The sequence below is a fragment of the Euwallacea similis genome, chromosome 16 (assembly GCF_039881205.1).
Source record: "Euwallacea similis isolate ESF13 chromosome 16, ESF131.1, whole genome shotgun sequence".
Taxonomy (NCBI): Eukaryota; Metazoa; Arthropoda; class Insecta; order Coleoptera; family Curculionidae; genus Euwallacea; species Euwallacea similis.
Genome location: NC_089624.1, coordinates 3,867,017 through 3,888,261, shown reverse-complemented (window position 1 = coordinate 3,888,261; position 21,245 = coordinate 3,867,017). Strand labels below are relative to the sequence as shown.

Here is a 21,245-nt window from a genome sequence, read left to right as displayed (position 1 = left end):
ATTAGCAAGAGGGGCTTATTAACAACAAAGAGTATGACAATTGAATCTAAAGATGAAGTAGAAGCGATGGCAAATAAACGTGAATCAAAAGCTGAGAAGTGAAAAAAAAAGTTCAAAAGCCATGAAGATACATGATTAAAGGTTGCGAAATACATTATATAGAAGTAGCTGAGTTGCAATTTTCTGAATGCCTTCAACCTTACATAGAGAATAGAATTCAGCTAGAAATGTATTGTACCAAATCATTGCTTTTACTTACCTTGCAAAAATTATCTGTTTACGTGTATAAATTCTAGAATTTTATACTTCCAGGTTTATTCCTCATGTGTTGGGTACCCTTCTTCACCTGCAATATCCTGGACGCTATGTGCAGCAAATTGAAAACGCCTTGCAATCCTGGCGTTTCTGCCTTTCTGCTCACAACGTGGCTGGGTTACATGAATAGTTTTGTCAACCCTGTCATCTATACCATATTCAATCCAGAGTTTAGAAAAGCTTTCAAGAAACTGATGTTTATGGGACCCTAAGTTATTTAGGTTTCCCATTGATTTTTCTAACGTGCCAAACTTTATATTAATTGCCAAAGTAATGTATTTAAAGATAGTTATAACGAAGAGAAGATTCGAATTTACTGATGAGTCCACATATCACCAGACCGAGGCATTATGTTTTTCAAATCAAAACTAGCAATATCTAATTTTGATTTTGTTTCGTGTGTAAAGAGTAGATGCCTTAATGCAGACTCACAAATTAATGACGAATCCAAACAGAGGAAGTTGAAGCTTTATTGCTGGAAGTACAATATCAAATTCGTAGACTAGAGAAAGTTAGTATTATTGAACAAACTTGTACCTATATAATGTAAATGCGCAAAATAACTTGTACATATCAAAGTAGATGATGTGTTTTACAGGGTAAATTAGTTCTACTAGTTGATACAGGGTGTGTTAACTTTGTCTACAATCCTCTCAACTGACACATTCTGTATGCACAATCGTCGCATTAGGTAGAAACTTCCATAATTTAAGATTATTACCTACTTTTGGCCTCAAATTTGTATGAATCCCTTCGTGGAAGAAGGAAACTAGAGGATTCTGAAGGAATCGCTAACTACTTCCTTCTCCATAGGAAATTGCTAATAATTGTAAATAATACTGTATATAGGCCAGTGTTGTAAAGAAATAACTCTCCGTATTTCAGTAAGTTATGCTTCATTGGTGAGATATGCAAATGAGCCCAGAATACTACTGATGAAGTATAGAGAATAAATTCTAAAGGGAAAAATTGTTGGATTCAGTTAAATTTTTAGAAATGAAGGTCCATGTTCACATTTGATTCAGATGTGAGCGTTGACTTAGATTGAATCCAAGAATCTTCGACTTTGGGCTTAAAAAATCTACGCTTACTATTGTAATATTGCAGGACATTTCCTAGGACGCATTTATTCGTTAATGTTAAAGAAAAATAAAGCTGTTTCCTAATAAAATATTGAAGTTTGTTTTCTAACAGATTTTAACAATTTCTTGAGGGTATTGCGAGGCAAAAGCTGTTATGAATTGTTGACAAAATAACAATATTTTGATTATTTAACCCGTTTTTCCTCAGTGTTTCGATACTGGACGGGCATTAGTCATTTCCAGTGGTCCAAAAATGGAACATCAGGTGATTTCACCGCTCATCGCATAAACTGAATTATTTCATATTCCACGTGGGCAGAAACCAATTATATGTTCTGCAATTTTTCATGAACCTGATTACAGCGCAGTTTATCAATTGAGTGGAAAATTACAATTTTTGGAAAATGGATGCATGTTCGCGCCCCAAATGATGGTGTTGATTCCCATGAGGGTTCTGATTCTATCACCTGTTGTACATCTCAGTGGGAGACAATTATCTATTTAGCCACAAATTCTCAAACAGAATGGAATGGAGCTAGTACACATGAATAAGTTAGTATTGAACATCACCAAGATAGGGATGATTCTGAAGATGACTTCATCCTTCATCCAGCCCTTTAAACTCAAGAACGGTAAAACAGAACAAAACATAAACAGAGCTTAAAAAAACGTTTTTTAACTAATACTAATGGGAACTGTTATTTCAAGTACTTACAATGAGCGGTTCCAAGTGTTCCATCATAAGAAAATTTTTTTAAACAAACGAACAATTTTGTTTATTTATTGATTGACTTAGTATAAATTATAATCAAAAATAATCATATGCAATATTAGTTTTAAATTTAATTATCAAAGTTATCGAAAATTATGGATTAATGAATGCATATTAATCCAAATTTATTCAAAATTTTCGATGCATGAATTACATTCGGAGGAGAGTTTTAACTAACCTGAACAAAATGCTGCTTACTCGCGATACCTTTGTAGAATTTTTGACTCGTAAACATTGATAGAAATTTTAATAAAAGAAATTTATGTCTGGCAAATACTGTGGTTACAATAGTTGCTTAATATTAAAATACCAGATTTTTAGTACTGAACAAAAGGTGAATGAAATTCTCCAAAAGCTGAGGTATAAAATTACTTTAATCGCATTTTAAAAATTTGGGTTCAAAATGTAGAAAAAAAATACGACTTCGAGTAAAAACGAATTAATAAACTAAGCTACAATTTACTATTCCCAGCTAGAATTTCTTGCACTAATTCACAAGCATATAATGACGTTCCAGGGGCTGTAGTTACCCCATAACCTCCATGTCCATAATTATGCACTACTTTTATATTTTTTCCATTAAACTTCCTTATTTCCTTCTCAACCTAAATAACATCCCTGCTATTTTATTATTTCACAAAGTTAACGTAAAACTCACCCTAACAACATTTCTATGAGGTCTCAGCCCCACTTTATGTCCAATAACCTTCGCTCCCTTAAGACTGGGCAACAAAGTCTCACATTGCTCTTTAATCCTTAGGATGTCATACTTATTGACATCGGTATCCCAGGACTCATACTGCCTGCACCCTCCCAGAGTAACAGAATCCACCCCTGGAATAATATAGGTATCCAAATCTCCATAAAAAAAAGTTTTCAACCATGGGGCTTTTACCTAAAAGCAATTATTCAAAAACTTAGGTAGATATAGAAAATATTCGGACCTTTGTGACTTGCCCTCTAATTGGTACCAATTGATGATCATTGCATAGGAATTTAGCACCCAAGCCTGTGCAATTCACGATAACATCATAGTTTAACCCCACTTGCCCCAAATTCTCGATTTTCTGATTCAGTACCAGTCCTCCATTTCTTTTAAACTGGGTTAAAGTCCATGGTATGTAATAGCTGGACTGAGTGAGAACTGTGGTGAAAAACGAGCCATATTTCCAATTTCCAGGGCACAAGGTTAGCTCATCAGGTGTTGCAGCTCGGTAAATCGGGCAAACTTTCTCCAAAAATCTGTTCTAAAGTTTTAGCGGAAAGGAAAATTGAAGATATATATGGTTCTAGTTTTTACCCTGACAATTTCGGGATATTGGCTGGAAAATATGTAGCCAGAAAGCTCAATGATTCCAGCATCGATGCCTTCTCTGGATCTGCGCAGATTGTCCCAATAGTCATATGAATCTCTCATCCATTTTCTGCACACAGTATAAATGAAATCAATTTGATATTAAGGCTGGATAGAAATTTGTTGCTTTTAAAACGAACGTTTGAAATGCGTTGAATCATCAAATCCTACTTAAAACATTTGCGATAAAACCAGAAGTATCACAATATTAAAAATGATCCAAATAATTTTTTTGGACGATTTTATACTATTTATATTTAATATATATTTAATATATAATATATAAATGATTATATAGAGTAACAAGAGTTACAGGTCAGTATAGTTACAGGTTACATTCTACCGTCTCAACATATACAGTCTATCTCAGATATGGGTGAACAGCATGGGGATCTTGGAAACGGTAATAGGTACAAAATGGTTTAAATTGGAAAGAAGTTGCGCAATTTAAAGTAAATTAATAATCTGTTTTTATACCGGCTAAATTCCGAATGGTTACGAAGATGTTCGAAAAAAAAACGAATTTGGCGATTTTCATTTTTTGCAAATAAATCTTGTACGGTTACAGTTTATAAAAATGTAAATATTCGATATCGCGTCCATATGAAAATCGAAAGTTTAACAATTTATCTCTACAAGTAAGGATTTAATAAGAAAACTGGCAACACTGCTAAGGAGTTCTCAAAAAAGTGTCTTAAGAATGTAAAACGTTTATTCCTCTAACTGTAACCGTATAAAAGTTATTTGCAAAAAACCAAAACCGCCAAATTCATTTTTTTCCGAGCATTTTCGTAACCCGGAATTTAGCCGGTATAAAAACAGATTATTAATTTGTTTTAAATTGTGCAACTTATTCCTAATTTAAACCATTTTGTATGTATTACCATTTCCGAGATCCCCATGCTGTTCATCCTTATCTGGGACAGACTATAATAAGTAGTTACGCTTCTGATAAAATTGCATGTAACAAAATGATCAGTTACTGAGCTAAACACCACAATTTACATGAAAGCACATTGCAATACTATTGCATTTCCTTACACGACAACTTACTCTGTGATGTCTTCATTGGGCCCACTAAAACTGGTTCCAGGCCGAAATACACCTGCGGCCACGTAGCTAGTAGTATCTTCAAAGAATTCATTAGCAATGATATCAATCTTGGCATTTCTGTAGCGCTTTTGCAGTTCTAAAGCTGTAGTAGTTCCTATAACTCCTGCACCTAACACTCCTATTTTTAAGTCACTCATCTTGGACCACGTTTCATTATACAGTTGAGAATCTCAATACACGTACTTATCACTTGTTGCTTGACTGTTTATGTTTATTCCATTCTATTAATAAACGAAGTAAACGTGTTATGTTGGATTGGAAACGAGCCTGTTTATTTAAACAGAGAGGGACTATATAAAATTTCTGCTACTCATGTTAGTAGTAGTATACAATCCTATCGGATTTTATTTGGCTCTTCAGACTATAGAACTGGAATGATAATCATCTGAAAAGGTAAAATTGACACATTTACACATCAATTTCCTTTCCATGCAGCAAACTTGGTATCATTGTAAGGCGGAAATCAAGAACTGCGTCTTGGAAGGGAGTAGATGACTAATATCTCCGTCGGATGTCAAACATCTTAAAAGAGTGCAAGAAACAGACACTCCTCCAAGAACGGCATCATTTTTAATAACAATAAAACCAAAATGGAATTCCACAATCATTAAATACTCTTAACGAAATGAAGAACTAGATATTCAATGCATAGGAACGTGAATCACAGGAAGGTATTGTCGTTTATTATTTCAGATATAGGGTTCTTAGCATATATCAATCAGTTCCAGGAAACAGATAGGCATTACTTACCAATCTAGTCAATTTTCATTCAGTGCGAAAGCCCCGTCTTCAGGTGGTGATTTTTTAGCCCTTGCATGCCTTAATAGGCAATGTGCATGTATGCTTCAGCTCAGCCCAGGTTTATGTACGTAGGTCACTTCACTATGAAAATTGGTCGAGGTTAAGTGAGGTTAGGGCGACTGCCTAAGGGCAAAGCGAAGGGCGAAAAGGGAGCCTAAACCCTAACCCGAATATTTCCGACAGCACTCGTGGGAATCGTATGGATCGCACAAATTTGGAGTTATGGAGGGAAAGGCAGAGACACTTTCAGTTTGGGAAGACACCCAGGAGAGAAAAGAGAACAAAATACAAACCGTTTCAAAGAAGGTAAACATACCGAATTGAACGATTAACATCTTCAGTTTTGAAGGATATCAAGGAGAAAAAGCACTAAACAAACCGGTTTAGGACTGTGAAACTGGGAGAAAGGCGAAGAGAAAGTAAGAGAGGCTTCGATGTATAGAAACATATGAAAATCATTCACGTAATTCTTTATTAAACATCAAAAGTTTCTAAAAACATTTCATTTTGAATAAATTAGGTCACCACTACATTAGATCTCAAAGTGGAGATAATGAGAAACCAAGAGTCTAAATAGAAAAAACTGTTTCAAGATCGTGATATCATTTAAAACGACATCGTAAATTATTATGACAAAAAAGCGGAAACTAGGAAATTTTGAAAGACAAGAAATGGTATTGGACTAAATTTGAACGCCTATTCAGGCAAACAGTCTTTTTTCAAAGTTCAAGAACGTCTTTGGTTAAAGAGGGATATTTAGGAAAGATAAAAGAAGTTAGAAATCCGACCAACCTTCTAGCTAGTGAAGATTACCCACTATAATGCAAATAACTGAACTATAGCGAATACGTAATAAGACTTAAAGACTCATCTCAACAAAAGGAGAAGAAACTCTATAGCTTTTTTTTGTTAAATTTCACTTATTGAGCTAAGATTAACTCGAAGGCTCTCGAATTTTCCTTGTTGAATTCTCCTATAAATAGTGAAAACGCATGTAAAAAAATCACTTGAATCGATTTAGAAACATGCAAAATAAATGCTTTAAAGAAAAAGTGTTCCCTAACAACGCAAACTGTACGTACACTGATCTAGTAGCATAACACAGAAATGTGCCTAATATCATCCATAATACATAAATAATATGCAGGGTGAGTTAGAAATAATGGGTCAATACTCTAGTGGAGATACTAGACATCAAAATATTGTGATTGAGCTCAAAATGGCTTATACCAATGTCGCTGGTTTAAGAAATACAGCGTATTCAAAGTTTAAAGTTTATTCTGAAATTTCTCGATAATTAAGAAAGTTTTGATAGTATAAATCAGAAATTTGGTAGTTTTACGTTTTTTGGTGGGAGAATTCCCAATTTCAAGCATACTTTGACTTTACTCCTAAAGGGCACTAGTTTCACCGTATGATTTAAGTAATTTAAAACATATTTTTTCTCTATTAAGCCATACTTAGAACAAGTCGAGAATTCAAAAAAATGCTTGGTTCTACAGAGAAAATGTACTCTTGTTTAGGTCGTTGTTAAATCTATCAGTTTTTAAATAATTTTCATTTAAAAGAATCAATATATTTTACTATTATTTTTTTATTCTTAAAAGATAAAAAGGTGCGGAGAAGTAATCAAAGTAACATTAAATAATTATATCAAATTTTTGGAAATAGTTATAATGATAAATACCAAGTCAAATGTTGAAAATGTCCATCACCTACCTCAATACATTTTAAAGTACACTTTCTTAAGTATCTCTAAATGTTAAATAAAATTTACGTATTATTTTAAAATATATTCGTGGCTTTTTGTATTCTTTACCGCAAGTCCTGAAGAGAATGAAAATGAAAAAAAAAGATAAAATCATAGAACATGTTTGATATATGCTTTCCAGAGCTGTGAATTCTGGAAGAGATTCTCCCAAAACCATCTAGGAGCTTGTTATTGCTACTGCAGAAGAATGGCAGCATATTACTCAGTCTTATAGCTAACCTTGCTCAAAGCATGCAAAGACGTTTTCAAGCTTTTATTATTGCCAGTGGTGGAAACACACGTTATTAATTTCTTTTTTACTTTAAAAATTGCTTTTATTAAAAAAATTTATTTTAATAATTAAGTAATTATGGCACAAACTAATTCATTTTTAATCCAAATCCATTAATAAAGATATATTCACATATTTTTGCGCCACGTAATAAAATATCTAAGAATTACAGTGATCTGAATTTTTGAAGCTATGTGTATATCACGTACTTATGTACTATGTAGTCCAAGTATTATGGGTTATTTATGATTGTTTCAATATGAAAAGTTCAAACCTTGTAATTGCAAGATATAAGATTTTTCTCTTGGTTTGATTAAATCTGCGAAAATCCTTCAAAGGCTTTATTACCACTTTTGCCTTAAAGTTTTCATGGCTCGAAAAGATTTCCCATTTAAATTTGAACACTTTGCAACTATTACAATAGGAAATAATATTTCTCCTTAGTTGTCACAACTTTTCTAATTTCCTTTCTGCGCGCTTGTGACCTCCCTTTGATGGGGTAAAACTCTAAGTTTTACGACCTGCAATGTCAGGGGAGCCCTCCTGTTCATAAAAGCTGCATTATTAAACGGGGGTAAATCGTTTTGATGCACGAGTTTATAGATACGTGCTAGATAAAAATCAGATAATGTGCACGTAGATGGATCGATTATTTCATATTTCTCAAGTTTTGTAGGGAAAAGCAATAAAAACTGAATTAAGAATCGCTGTCGAGATGCTTGTAACTGAAAATTGCTAGCTGCCATCACTTTAACGATTTTACGTTATAATTGAACACTGGACAGTTTGATTAAGTACCTGCATGGCGATATAAATTGCGAGGATTGCAACCTTTCGAGAGCAGAATTTTTCAGATAAAATAGTTCTGCACTAAAATTATTTTACATCAAATCTTCACTACAAAGCTCTTTTAATATAATATGTCCGACACGAAGCAATTTGGTCTAAGGCCCCAATTCAAAAAGAACTGCTGCATTTTCTTTTATTTGAGATTTTGGAAACTTGACAAGCAGAAAACCTGATACAACTTGTATACGTTTTCCTGCTTGTGTATCTTAATAATATTCCTCCTGCCTCAAGCGATCTACATGATGGTGAGTGGGGATAATATACAAAAAGTTATTTTAACATTGTTCGTGTTTTGCGTATTTTTCGTTAATCTAGTTAAAACTAACTATTTACTGTAATATGAATGCCCTTAAGGATATTTTAAATAACTTAGGAGAAAATCCTCTTTTTCAGGTAAGTGGCATAATATCCTTATGTATAAGGGACGTGAACACTTTAGCCCGTAATATAGGGGAAATGCTCTAGACATACATATGAATGAAGCCCTGAAAATCAAGAACCATGCAGATTTCTTATTTTTCTATGGCACTTTTTTAGGTTTTAGCCCCCAAATATTCTGGGACTCTATATCCGTTGATTCACGAGAAATAAACGTTGCCTATCAATGGTTGATATCCATACAATTAAATGGAACCTCACTATTTTAAGCTAACATGGGTATTTCAAAGTTTTGCGAATACTTTCAATATCATGCATACTATGAACATCGATTCATTTACTTTCAATTTGATGATGCAGGTATAGAAGCCACAAATGGCTAGATAAAATGTACTTCTTTTGAGATTTAAGTAGGATTACACTATGACTTTTTGATGCTAACATTGGAAGATATTAACAGACTTAAAACAATTTAGGAAGTATTACAATATTGTCTAGTCAATGAACAAATTAAAGTAAAATATTTCCAGCGAAATATAACTGAGGATATCACCGAGAATCGTCAAATTCTTAGTCACAGGAAGTTTTTTACCCATGATTTTCCTAAATATTTTACGTATAAATTAATTCGGATTTATCTTTCCTTAGGATCAACAAAACTAGAGAAAATAGTTATCATACTTTTGGCTGTATTACTCATAAGAGGTGCCTTGATATATTGCGCCATACTCTACCTTTGGCATGTAAGTCGCAATTTCATATCCAAATTAGAAATATGCCCCTTCTCCAATAATTATGCTTATGGAATACCCTCACATCAATGGAACTCATCTACCTGCTTTTTTTTCTTTTCAGTATGCTCACCGAGCAGTTAATTTTCTGCTGATTCGAAAACGAAATCATCTTTAATGTGACTCGAATTCACGAATTAATTCAGATTAGTTAATCATGCGACGGTTCATTCAGAGTCAATCATTACCAAAGATATACAAGATATGCTTGAAATGGCTGTACAATACTTGACAAAAAATTGCTTAATAAACAATAAGACATCTAGGCAAAGTCATCTATATCTAATGTTGCTTCGTTTTGCCGCTACAGGGTGTCAAAGTTCTCAAATTAATATGTTTTTTTTTGGAAATAATTGCTAAACACTTTTATCGATTTTCACTAACTTCAGAATTAAGAGTTACTGCATAAATTGATGTGTTTTGACATAAGTAAGATCTTTTTTTAATGCGTGGAAATATTAAAAATGGCGTGGAGTTTTGACATATTTGTATTTTTACTACTCTCTGTATGAATGACTTTAATTTTTTCTCTACTACTAGCTTACTTTATTTTAAAACTTTTTTGTCTCTTATAAAATTTTCACCAGACATACAGTTTCTCTATTAAAAAAAATTATTCACCATATCTTGCAATTCATTATTGTTAATTAGTCGGAACGAAAACATCAAAAAAGTTTTAATTCTAAATAACTACAAATTTTCCTTAATTCTTATAACAAATGTTCAAAACGTTGACCGTTTTCCAGAATACATAAATAAATTAATTTGAAAAAATTAATCTGTTCTTTAAGCATCGTGTTGGGCTTTTTTTTAACATTGTTTTCACAATAATGATCAATTACTAGCCATCGTAAATAATTTCTTTGGAGAGAAACTGTATGTCTAGTGAAAATTTTACTAAAGAGAAAAAGTTTTCAAAATAAAGTAAGCTAATGGCAGAGAAAAAATTAAAGTCATTCATACAGGGATTCATACAGGGAGTAACAAAAATACAAATTTGTATTTCCGAAGCCCGCGCCATTTTTTATATTTACACGCATTAAAACAAGATCCTGCTTACGTCAAAACACGACAATTTATGTAGTAATTCTTAGTTTTAAAATGATTAAAAATCAATCGATCTACGTTAAGCAAGTATTTTGAAATAACGATATTAATTTGAGAATTTTGGCGCCTTCTAGCGACAAAACGAAGCCACATTGGATATAGATAAGTTTGCCTAAAATCTTTTATTTTTGGTTAAGAATTTTTAGTTAAACCTTATACAGTCATTTCAGGGACACCCTGTATAAGGATGAAGCATTATTTTCTGTCTTTGAAAATATAAGACAGAAGACGCTTTGTTGCGACGGTTATTACAATTGCATCCAAATTATGGTTTATTTCTCTGGATGTTCGGAGATTGGAATCAAGTGTAAACTTGCACATTAAGGTCACTTATTAATGACCTAAGATATTAAACTTTATTTCCCGTCAAATATGTAGGTCATTCCAACGAAACTCTTTTTTTAATGCGCTATCATCCTCTCTGCTTTGCAGATAGATTTTAATTTCCTAAGACCGATCTCTCTGCAATTAATCATGGATCATCCTCCTTAGACTTGATGTTAATGAGAGTAGCTCTATTTAACAGTAAATTAAATGGTTAATACGCTACGCGATAACGAAGTGGATACTATGGAAATTGAATTCGTATACGGTGGCACATATTCGTGTTTACATAGGGATATTTCGGAAAGAGAGAGAAAATACTTTTTTATCCTATCGTTGATTTAACTGATTTCGTTTCTTATTTGTTGATGAAAAATAAGATCAGTTCAACCATTTCGTTAATTGTTAGCTTTTTTGGCTTGTTTATACAAGGTGTCCCCGTTTTAAGTGCCTAAACTTTAATGACGTATAGTATGTCAAAAAATAATGGCAGTTTGCAATATAATCCAACATTCAGTAATGCTTCGTTTACAAAATATAAGGTGTTAAACTTAAGAAAAAAACATATTTTGGAATTTCTCAGTCACCTTTTGAGATATTGTAATGAATTTTTTGTGTGATTATCTCCCATCCAAACCGTCTTCAATGAAGCAAAAAATTTGACTTTAACGTAAACAGTGTCGTGTGAACTGACGTACGCCTAGATATTTTTGATTAAAAAATGTTACGCCACTGTCTTTTTTTAAATTAAAATTTGTTTTTTAAAAGGCTGTTCAATTTCAGAGACAAAAGTTTTTTGGTGTTTTTCCGACTGACGCACGATTTCAAAATAAAAAAGGAAAGGTGTTATAATTGCATGTCTTAATTACATGGGTTAATTAAATGTTATTGTTTATACGATCTGCCCATTTTAATTGTTTATCGTACCTGTCTTCAAGGCAGAAAAAAATATATAATAAATAAATAATATAAAAATATATAATAAATCGAAATGGACAGGTCGTACAAACAATAAAATTTAATTAACCCATGTAATTAAGACATGCAATTATAACACCTTTCTTTTTTTATTCTGAAACCGTGCGTCAGTCGGAAAACACCAGAAAACGTTTGTCTCCCAAATTGAACACTATCTTCAAAAACAAATTTTAATTTAAAAAAAGACAGTGGCGTAACATTTTTTTATCAAAAGTATTTAGGCGTACGTCGGTACACATGTTACTGTTTACCTCAGAGTCAAATTTTTTGCTTCACTGAAGACGGTTTGGATGGAAGATAATCACACAATAATTTCAGTACAATATCTCAAACGGTGTCCAAGAAATTCCAAAACATGCAATTTGATCTTGAAAATTTAACAGCCTATATTTTGTAAACGAAGCATTACTGAATATTGAATTATATTGCAAACTGCCATTATTTTTTGACGTACTATACGTTATTAAAATTTGGGTACTTAAAACTCAGACATCCTGTATAATTATTAGTGGTTTTAGAGTGAATCTATATCCAAAGCCATCTGTACCCTCCCATGGATTGACTGTACCATGGAATTCCGGAAGATGTTGCTGTTATTCATGCTATCTCTGAACAAACCAATTTCTCTCGACACAGGTCGAATATTACCATTATCCATCGAAGTGTTTTTGCATGTACGTAAACTATACTGAAAATTACGGTTAATTACACCGCATGCGTCTCTAATTAATCTAATTAAAATAAGAATCTCATTTTCACACTTTAAGGTCTATTCTATTGATTGGGAAAAGGCCAGTCATCGTTGGAAGGCTTCTTCATTGTTTTGAACCCGTGTTGGAAACGTTTGACACCTTAATGAAATTTTTCGCGAATTAATTTAAAATGATTCAGGCATTTCGCTTAATCCATTTATTCCGTTGTAGTCCTCCACCTTGAAGGGATTCCAATTCAGAGAATAGAACGTTAAGATGATTTTTGTGGATTGGGCCAAATTTAATTAAACGCCTTTTATTTTTAGGTGTTGAAAACCTCGCATCATTGTCTGGCTCTATTAAACCGTCTATAAATAATGCAATGAGGAGCGATTATGTGAAGAAAGTTATTGATAGGAGATTAACTATGGGTGACAACATATAAATTGACGTGCCCCACATGAATCATGAAAATGATCGGCACTATTAGCCCACTTATACGCAATGTGTTGGTAAATATTTATCGGTAATTATGCGCCATTAGATGTTATTAAGTTGATTTCAAAAACGGAAGCAAATTTGTTTGATGTGAAAATAACGTTGAAATTTTATTATTTTTTCATGAAATTAAATTACGGGATTTTTGATTAGGAACAATAATAAGTTTAGGGGAATCACCCTTGATAACTCCACGTAATTTGACCAGCTCTCCAATTATTTCATAATTAGCCGTATTGCTATAACTCTTCAAATGACAACTGAAGTTTGAATCATCAAATTATATAAATTTCAGATTTTTTAAATTTTGTAATTATTATAAAAATGGCACTGTAAAAATTAAAGGGTGAAGGATTGAAAAATATCTTCACTATTTTATTACATCTCAATTCTAAACTGTCGATTCATTTCCCCTGATGCACGCATCTAATTTCAATGCAAATATTCACCTGTTTACAACTACTTTAGCGGCCATTATCTTCGGTACCATGTAAATTAAGATTGTTTTTATTAATAAATACCAATTATTGTTTCCCAATAAAAAATCTCCTTCGAAGAGTTCGCGTCCATTGTTGCCCTCGGACATGGCTATTATTTATTCATACGGTTCTGATTCAGGTAATAAGTAGGTTTCTTCATTTCCAATTTTACTAACTGAACAATTAATAAACTTACGTGATGGTCATCTAAGTATCAATTATCTTTTTGTGCGAATGCAGTGACAATATGCTTCTGAAATTTTCTGATACGTTCCAATGATTTCTCAAGGTGGAAGAGGTCAAGAAATGGGTGAAGAAACTTTAAACATTTCGGTAAAAGACACGTGTAAACTTTTATTAGTATTATATATATACAGTGTGACCCACTTAAGAGCGGGACACCCCTGTAAAATTTTTATTTGTGGTTCGATTTTGATCATTTTTTTATATGTTGTAGGGCATCAAAAACTCTATTTTGTGACAAGTTCTTGTTACGCTCGCTTAAAATCTAAGGTCTACTTTGCCCCTTTCTTATGACGAAATTTTAAGAAAAGACATTAGGGAATTTTTTATTTTAAATTTAGCTTCAGTAATAACTTTAGAATTATTCAAAATGGCTGTATTTCAAATTTCGTTAAAAAATGTTTATCCATAAAAAAGTTGTAGAGCAATCCAATTTTAAATTTATTGAACCATCTGGATGTAATAATTTTTGGTCAAGTTGGCTGAGTACGGATCCAATAAACATAGTTAAGTCACTTGTTTTATCCTTGTCATTAAATACAATGCAATTGTCTTTTTGTAAATAAATAAACCAGTTCTTGGTGGTTTAGAAGAAAATTTAACTGTTTTTGATTGAAGAAAAAGTTCAGATATGAATAATCAATTAACTTTAAGGGAAAAAATTGAAATAGTGCGTCTTTCTGGTGACAATGACAGAAGTGTAAGGGAAGTGACTAGAATATTTAACACAAGATATCCTAATCGACGTCCGATTACTAAAAGTACAGTGAATCGAATAAATCGTACATTTAATGAAACTGGAGCCGTTGATAGATATTTGTTAAAAAACAACCGTCCTGGAAATAGAAATGAAGGTGATACAGAAATCGCAATTTTAAATTATTTTACTAATAACCCACATGCTACATTAAGAATAGCAAGTTTAGATTTAAATGTACCGAGGGAAAAGATTCGTCGATGCCTGAAAAAGAATAAAATTAAGCCATTTAAACCAAAATTTCTGCATACTTTGGAGGAAGGAGACAAGAACAGAAGATTGGAATTTTGTTTGTGGGCGCAAGGGGAGTATCAAGATAACAACAATTTTCTAAAATGTATTCTATTTAGTGACGAAGCTACATTTACTACTAACGGGATAGTTTCTTCACAGAATTGTAGATTTTGGTCTCATGAAAATCCACGCTGGATTATCAACTGCAAAAGTCAATATTCCCAAAAAGTAAATGTTTGGTGTGGAATAATCTATGACAAACTTATCGGTCCATTTTTTCTTGAGGGCAATATGAATTCTGCAAGTTTTTTAGAACTATTGAGAAATGAATTATCCAATGCGATTGACAATCTTCCACTATTATACACAAGTAACATGTACTTTCAACTTGATGGAAGTCCTATACATAACGCGAAAATTGTTCGGCAGTGGCTAAATACAAACTTTCCCAATCAATGGATCGGACGGAATAGTCCATTAATACAATGGCCACCCAGATCACCGGACCTGACCCCTTTAGATTTCTTTTTGTGGGGTACTCTTGGGCAAAAAGTATATAAAAACCGCCCCAGAAATAGAGAAGAACTATGCATAAGGTTGAGACGCGCCTGTGAAGAAATTACTCCCTTATCTCTCAGAAAAGTAATGAGTAATACTAGAAGAAGATACGAGAAATGTATCCAGTTGAACGGTAGCTTAATCGAAGCAAGTGTTTTTTAAAATGAATTAAATCTCTTTTCGTTACAATTTTTTTTTCACATTGAATCATTAATTAATTTAAATTAAATAAAATTTAATTGTTCTACAACTTTTTTATGGATAAACATTTTTTAACGAAATTTGAAATACAGCCATTTTGAATAATTCTAAAGTTATTACTGAAGCTAAATTTAAAATAAAAAATTCCCTAATGTCTTTTCTTAAAATTTCGTCATAAGAAAGGGGCAAAGTAGACCTTAGATTTTAAGCGAGCGTAACAAGAACTTGTCACAAAATAGAGTTTTTGATGCCCTACAACATATAAAAAAATGATCAAAATCGAACCACAAATAAAAATTTTACAAGGGTGTCCCGCTCTTAAGTGGGTCACACTGTATGTATATGCATGATTTTGAATGCGAATGCTATGGAACTCAATTGAGTTGGCCTTAACCCATATCATCCCAAGAGCAATAATGAAATCAAAAATAAGAGTTTTTTGAAAAACGTTATAATAAATCTTCCTAAAAAAGACATATTCTTCAAAAAATGTATGTAATAATTCTGCTTTTATATTAAGAAAACTCAAGTCGCTGGAAACTAAATAAAGTTTAGAAAGTTTCAGATAAAAATGTTTGTCAAAACTTGCAAAAGTGAACGTTCAGCACCCCGATCCTCGATATCTGTTCGTTTTATTAAGTTTTATTCTACTCTCAAACGATAATTCAGCAAAGAAATTCTCAGATGTTTGTTATCTGTGAAAATTTCGAAATGGCTTCGGCGAACATTACCAAATTAATTTATAAAGCAATTAAAGTTAATATTACTATTAATAAACTAAAATCATTACTCGTTAGCTATGCTACCAGTGGTGCAAAAACAAACCTTTCTATTTTATTGCCGATATGTAAAAAAGGGATTTAACCAGAAAAGAACAAAATTGCCATTCTCAAAATAATATGAATATATGCCAGTAACCTAATTAATACCTATTACTTCCGCCAATATCCATATTGGTTTTCGAACAATTTGAGCTTTCAGGAAGTAGCGATCTGACTTTTTCAATTTATATTAAATACTTTAAAGCCCGTGGCGACAAATGGTTTACCTACCTTTAATATTTAAATTTTGAATTAAAAATGTTTAAACATTATTTTAACTATATTTGTTAGCCTGAAATTAAAAAAATGTCTATGAAATAAAGACAAAATTAATAAACGAAACAAAGGATTTCTCTTATAGGAAAAATTGCCTAACATGCGGTAAGGTATTCGCATCTTCTAAGTTTTAATGTGAAATTTCCCCTTCAACATATCAGACGCATTAAGGCCAAAAAGTACTCTGAGCTTCTCTACAATAAAATTTCCAAGGAAATAAAAAACTCAAAAAGCCTGTCTTATCAAACCAAATTTCCATAAAAGTCCTCGATTCATTGCTCCCATAAAAATTATCTTCTTGCTAAAGTTACTTGGAGTTTGATTTTTCGGCACAAAGGTTAAAAATTTCAATCGAAAACCATCCAATTTGAAGTACAGACACAAATTCAAAAATCTCCCTAAGGACTTTGCAAAGCACAACTATGAATCAGACAAGCGATGGGAACCCAGTCGATCGCTTCAACCTTAACCCAACAATGGTACGGTCATAATTTCCTCCGTGCACCATACGAAGACCTTGATACAGGGTTAGTGTACATTTTCTGCCAACCATATAAAAACCCAGTCGCAATTGAATTTCAAATCAGTTATCGATCGTTTCATCATCGAAACTAGTCAATTTACCTCAAAATGAGAAATTTCTCGGTGAGTGTCGAATTCAAATTTTGTGGATGGTATTCTTTAAGGTGATTCTTATGGAAAATTAGATCTGCACCCTTATGGTTTTACTATGCGTGGCCTTCGTAATGTCCAAACCCTCGCCCAAAGAAAATGGAGAAGCTGTAGAACTTGTACCTGCACCTGAAGAAGTGGAGAATATCGACGCCTCATCTTCTACGAAAACGAAAAGAGGAGCTTATGGAGGAATTGGATATGGCTTTGGGGGTTATTATCCCTATAGTTTCGGACATTATCCTTATGGTAAAATATTTAATAATTTTCATTGTCTTCAGGATGATTGTGGGTAAAGAAATTTTATAATTATATAACAATATGCGTTAAAGCTTCAAACCTTTCCTATTAAAGTTAAAATGTTAATGTAATTGTATATTTTCTTTAGGACACTACGGGACTGGGTACTATGGACATTACCCCTATGTGTCCTTAGGTTATGGACTGCATCATGGCTATGGATGGTACTGGTAAAACAATGGAGGATTATCAATTGTATATTTTTTCTTGCGCGAATTTATCCGTACTATAATTTAAAAAGTTTTCTTGATCATTGGCACAAACTAATTTCGAACGTACCTTTTTCTATATATGTTTTATAAATAAATACGATATTAAACTCATATACGCCTTTTTTATTTATTGAACTGTACATCATATAATTAGAAGAATTCCAGGGATGAAGATACGCCACTGACTGAAGTGTATTTTAGAGGGCTAAAGGCGTTTCAAAAAACCCTAAAATAGTTTATTGGTAAAACATAACAATTGAATATAAAATGAAATATTTTTAGCTTTAATTTCGCAATTGTGCTTCAGTACGGTGGTCATATTTGAATCCTTAATTGACAAATTTCCATCCCTCTATGAAACTATTCGGGAATTGATAAAACCAGGGGCGTGGAGAGTCCCTAGAGAAAATAAATTGGTCAAACGTTCCCAAATATTGATAGTTTTTCAATTTCGTAATTATCTTTCAGTACGCCTTTACTTTTTGAATACTTAATTGAAAAATTGCCGTCTCTCTACGAAAGTACTTGGAGACCAACTCTATATAAAATCAGTGGCGTCGAGCGACCCTAGATGAGCATGAAATAAATTATTTCACTTTTTCGGGGAATCCTGATTTTTAACCGCTTATTATGTTCATCTCATTATGAAACTATTCGGGGATTTACTTTGTATACAATCAGTGGTATAGAACGTTCCAGGTGCCAACTAAATCTGGTATAATGTACTGTATGTGAAATCTGCATATGTATAACCACATTTTAGTTTGAGCAAATTGAAGGCTAAATGAGGCACTACTTGTGGCCTACTTTACTTTAGTAATATATGTGCACATGGACGATTTAATAATTACTAACTAATTCACAATTATGTAACATAATAAAATGTATTAAACCGCTAAGCTTAATCAAACATTTTTTTGTACATTGTTTCTTCCAATGTTGACACAATTAGCTTACTAAGAATATGGACGCTATGAACATGGATGAAAAATTTATTCGGAATATTTTGATTCGTATGTTCATAAAATGCTATTACAAGAATATAATGCAGTTAAATACCACTTAAGTCGATAAAATTATTTCAGGGAGTCACTAGTTATCACAAATTCCCAGTGCTTTATTCACAGTTAAGGTACATACCGACTCCAAAGAAGCCTACTTAGAAAGTCCCTTTCGTTAATAGTCTCTAACAACTTGGTTCTCAGCTGCAATACCTCCTGCTCCAGAAATTGCACTCTTATAGCTAGTTCATCCTGCTTTCTCTTCATTGCCTCTCTAGACCTCCTCGATGCCTCATTATTCTTCTTCCTCCTCTGGACGTACTCGGGATCACTCGATTTGGTATTCTCAAATCTCACCATGTTCTTATTCACTTCACCACTCTTCCTGGTTAACCCTTTTAAGCACTGCTCCCTGTATTGAAGGTATCTGATTGACGAAGTGTACTGTTCGGGTAGTACAAGTTCTGCTAGTTGTCTTGTATGTGATATTTCTGATGAATCGTTTGGAAGGGTTTTAAAGGGTCGTTGTGAAGTCACAAATGCCGCAGAGCAGCAGTAAAATGATTGATGTTGCGAATTCATGATGTTCCGTTAAGAACTGTTAGAAACTAACTGAAGAATTTAGTTGGAAGGGCTAGCAAATGAGGGCACTTGCCCCAAAAAAAAAGTCCCGTTGATGCAATTTTATGAGCCAAACTCATCGAGACAGAATTACGCAAGTCGGCCGGACCTCGTATAAACGAGGCGGTTTAAAAATCGCAATGCCATAAAAAACGAAGAATAACGGTGATGATAAGGTTATTACTATCCGAAGTTGGAACAAGGGATGTTTTTGGAACTTTTCAATAATCATTTTGGACACATATTTTTGACAAAAAGTATAATTCCGCTTTTTGCAGCAAACATTTTTGTTAACGAGTGATTTCCATATTAGGTCAATTTATTAGTGATGACTTGTCGGAATAGCCATGAAACTTTGAAGTCTATCACAAAAATGAACATTTTATAATCTTTGAGTCTACTAAAGGCTTCGGGCAAAATTACTCTTCGCATGAGTTGAATTAATCCCGCTGGTCTTTAATAAAATAAATTCTAATATTCGCACATTGAAAAAATATCTTTTTTACTGTTACTTCTTTTCGATGCCATTAACAGTGCCAACTCTGCACCCTCCGGCATTTCAGAAAGTTCTAACGGGACCTCAATAAAGTGATCGGCTATCGTAAACCTGCAAAAAAGGTAAAAAACGTTTCGGAGAATTACTCTAGTTTTTAGCAATAATGCCTTTTGAAGGGCCCGTTTTTTCGCAAGGGTAGTGTTTTAGAATAACGGTGTTTCTTCCCATGGTTGTTTTTTTTAGACTTCACCGATCCGTGCTTTTTTCCTGTTTCGAACTTGTTTTTGTACCTCTATTAATTGATACAACGTTAGTCCAGGTTAGGATTGTGATTAAAAGATAATGCAAAAATGTTTTGTGTGTTGAGTTATCTCTGTTAGATTACATTAGTTCTCATCTACATTAACCACTCGTCATTGAATAACGTGGTACGTACATATACACATATACAGGGTGGCCCATTAGTATGTGGACGGCAAATAACTTAAAAACTATTAGAGATAGAGAAAAACTTTTTACACAAAAATTGTACAGTTTTTAGAGATGCACAATCGGAAAATATTAGTAAGTATACAGAGTAGTCTAAAAACGTGTGACATACCAAACATACAATTTTTGAAATGAAACAAACACCCTATATATTTTTATATTTTTAAATTCGACTTTTTCTCCTTATTCGAAAAATATAAGGTTGTCATATTTTATATCAAATGGTTTAATAACTATGATCATTTTTTAATAGAAATACAGGTTATTTAGCTAATTACAGTTTAAACAACAAAAAAAACCAAGAGTTCTTACTATCTAACAAAGTAGTACATATGCTCTATTTTTCAAAATTACTTTCAAATTTTTGAGATACCTTTATTTTTTATACAGAGTGAAAAGGATATCTATTTTCAAATGTTTCAATTTTTTCAAACGGAACACTCTGTATATTATTACATATTTGAAATCAGCTATCTTTCGTGATTCTAAAAATGTAGCATTTGATCATTTATACCGAAGAATTTAGAAGTTATGCCATTATTTTATAGAAATTGCGATTAATTGAATATTAATACATGTTAAACTGTTCGCAAAGTTGCATTCTTGCCTCCTTCTTGTTTCACCGATATTTTACATCCACGCAAGGAGTTCTGTTTAAAACTTTCAGAACAATTTAACATGTATTGATATTTAATTAATCGCAATTTCCATAAAGTAATGGCATAACTTCTAAATTCTTCGGTATAAATTATCAAATGCATGCATTTTTATAATCACGAAAGAGAGCTG

At 32.6% G+C, this 21,245-nt stretch overlaps 4 protein-coding genes and 1 pseudogene across 5 annotated transcripts in view; 3 read left to right on the top strand and 2 right to left on the bottom strand.

Moving 5' to 3' along the window:
* The window catches only part of Dop2R (dopamine D2-like receptor), a 153,073-nt gene extending 151,638 nt beyond the window's left edge, over positions 1–1,435 (top strand). For both annotated transcript variants that reach the window (XM_066398011.1, XM_066398010.1), the window contains one exon: positions 313–1,435. In XM_066398011.1, coding sequence (XP_066254108.1) covers positions 313–527 — 215 coding nt within the window. In that variant the 3' untranslated portion in view covers positions 528–1,435. The remainder of the gene's footprint in view (positions 1–312) is intronic.
* An 878-nt stretch (positions 1,436–2,313) lies between these two features.
* Positions 2,314–4,888, bottom strand: Daao1 (D-amino acid oxidase 1). The gene is made up of 5 exons (XM_066397866.1): positions 4,577–4,888; positions 3,470–3,593; positions 3,114–3,416; positions 2,828–3,064; positions 2,314–2,774 (listed from the first exon to the last, which is right to left on the bottom strand). The coding sequence occupies exons 1-5, from the start codon at positions 4,771–4,773 to the stop codon at positions 2,622–2,624; spliced, it is 1,014 nt and encodes a 337-aa protein (XP_066253963.1). The 5' UTR covers positions 4,774–4,888; the 3' UTR covers positions 2,314–2,621.
* A 3,511-nt stretch (positions 4,889–8,399) lies between these two features.
* LOC136413970 (odorant receptor 49b-like) lies at positions 8,400–12,972 on the top strand (annotated as a pseudogene).
* Positions 12,973–17,193: 4,221 nt separating this feature from the next.
* LOC136413956 (uncharacterized) lies at positions 17,194–17,960 on the top strand. Its single transcript, XM_066397732.1, has 3 exons — positions 17,194–17,310; positions 17,373–17,586; positions 17,726–17,960. Exons 1-3 carry the CDS (start codon positions 17,296–17,298, stop codon positions 17,809–17,811), a joined length of 315 nt encoding a protein of 104 aa, XP_066253829.1. The 5' UTR covers positions 17,194–17,295; the 3' UTR covers positions 17,812–17,960.
* Positions 17,961–18,750: 790 nt separating this feature from the next.
* LOC136413969 (transcription factor atf-2-like) lies at positions 18,751–19,605 on the bottom strand. The gene is made up of 2 exons (XM_066397744.1): positions 19,009–19,605; positions 18,751–18,878 (listed from the first exon to the last, which is right to left on the bottom strand). The coding sequence occupies exons 1-2, from the start codon at positions 19,430–19,432 to the stop codon at positions 18,751–18,753; spliced, it is 552 nt and encodes a 183-aa protein (XP_066253841.1). The 5' UTR covers positions 19,433–19,605.
* Between the last annotated feature and the right edge of the window lie 1,640 nt (positions 19,606–21,245).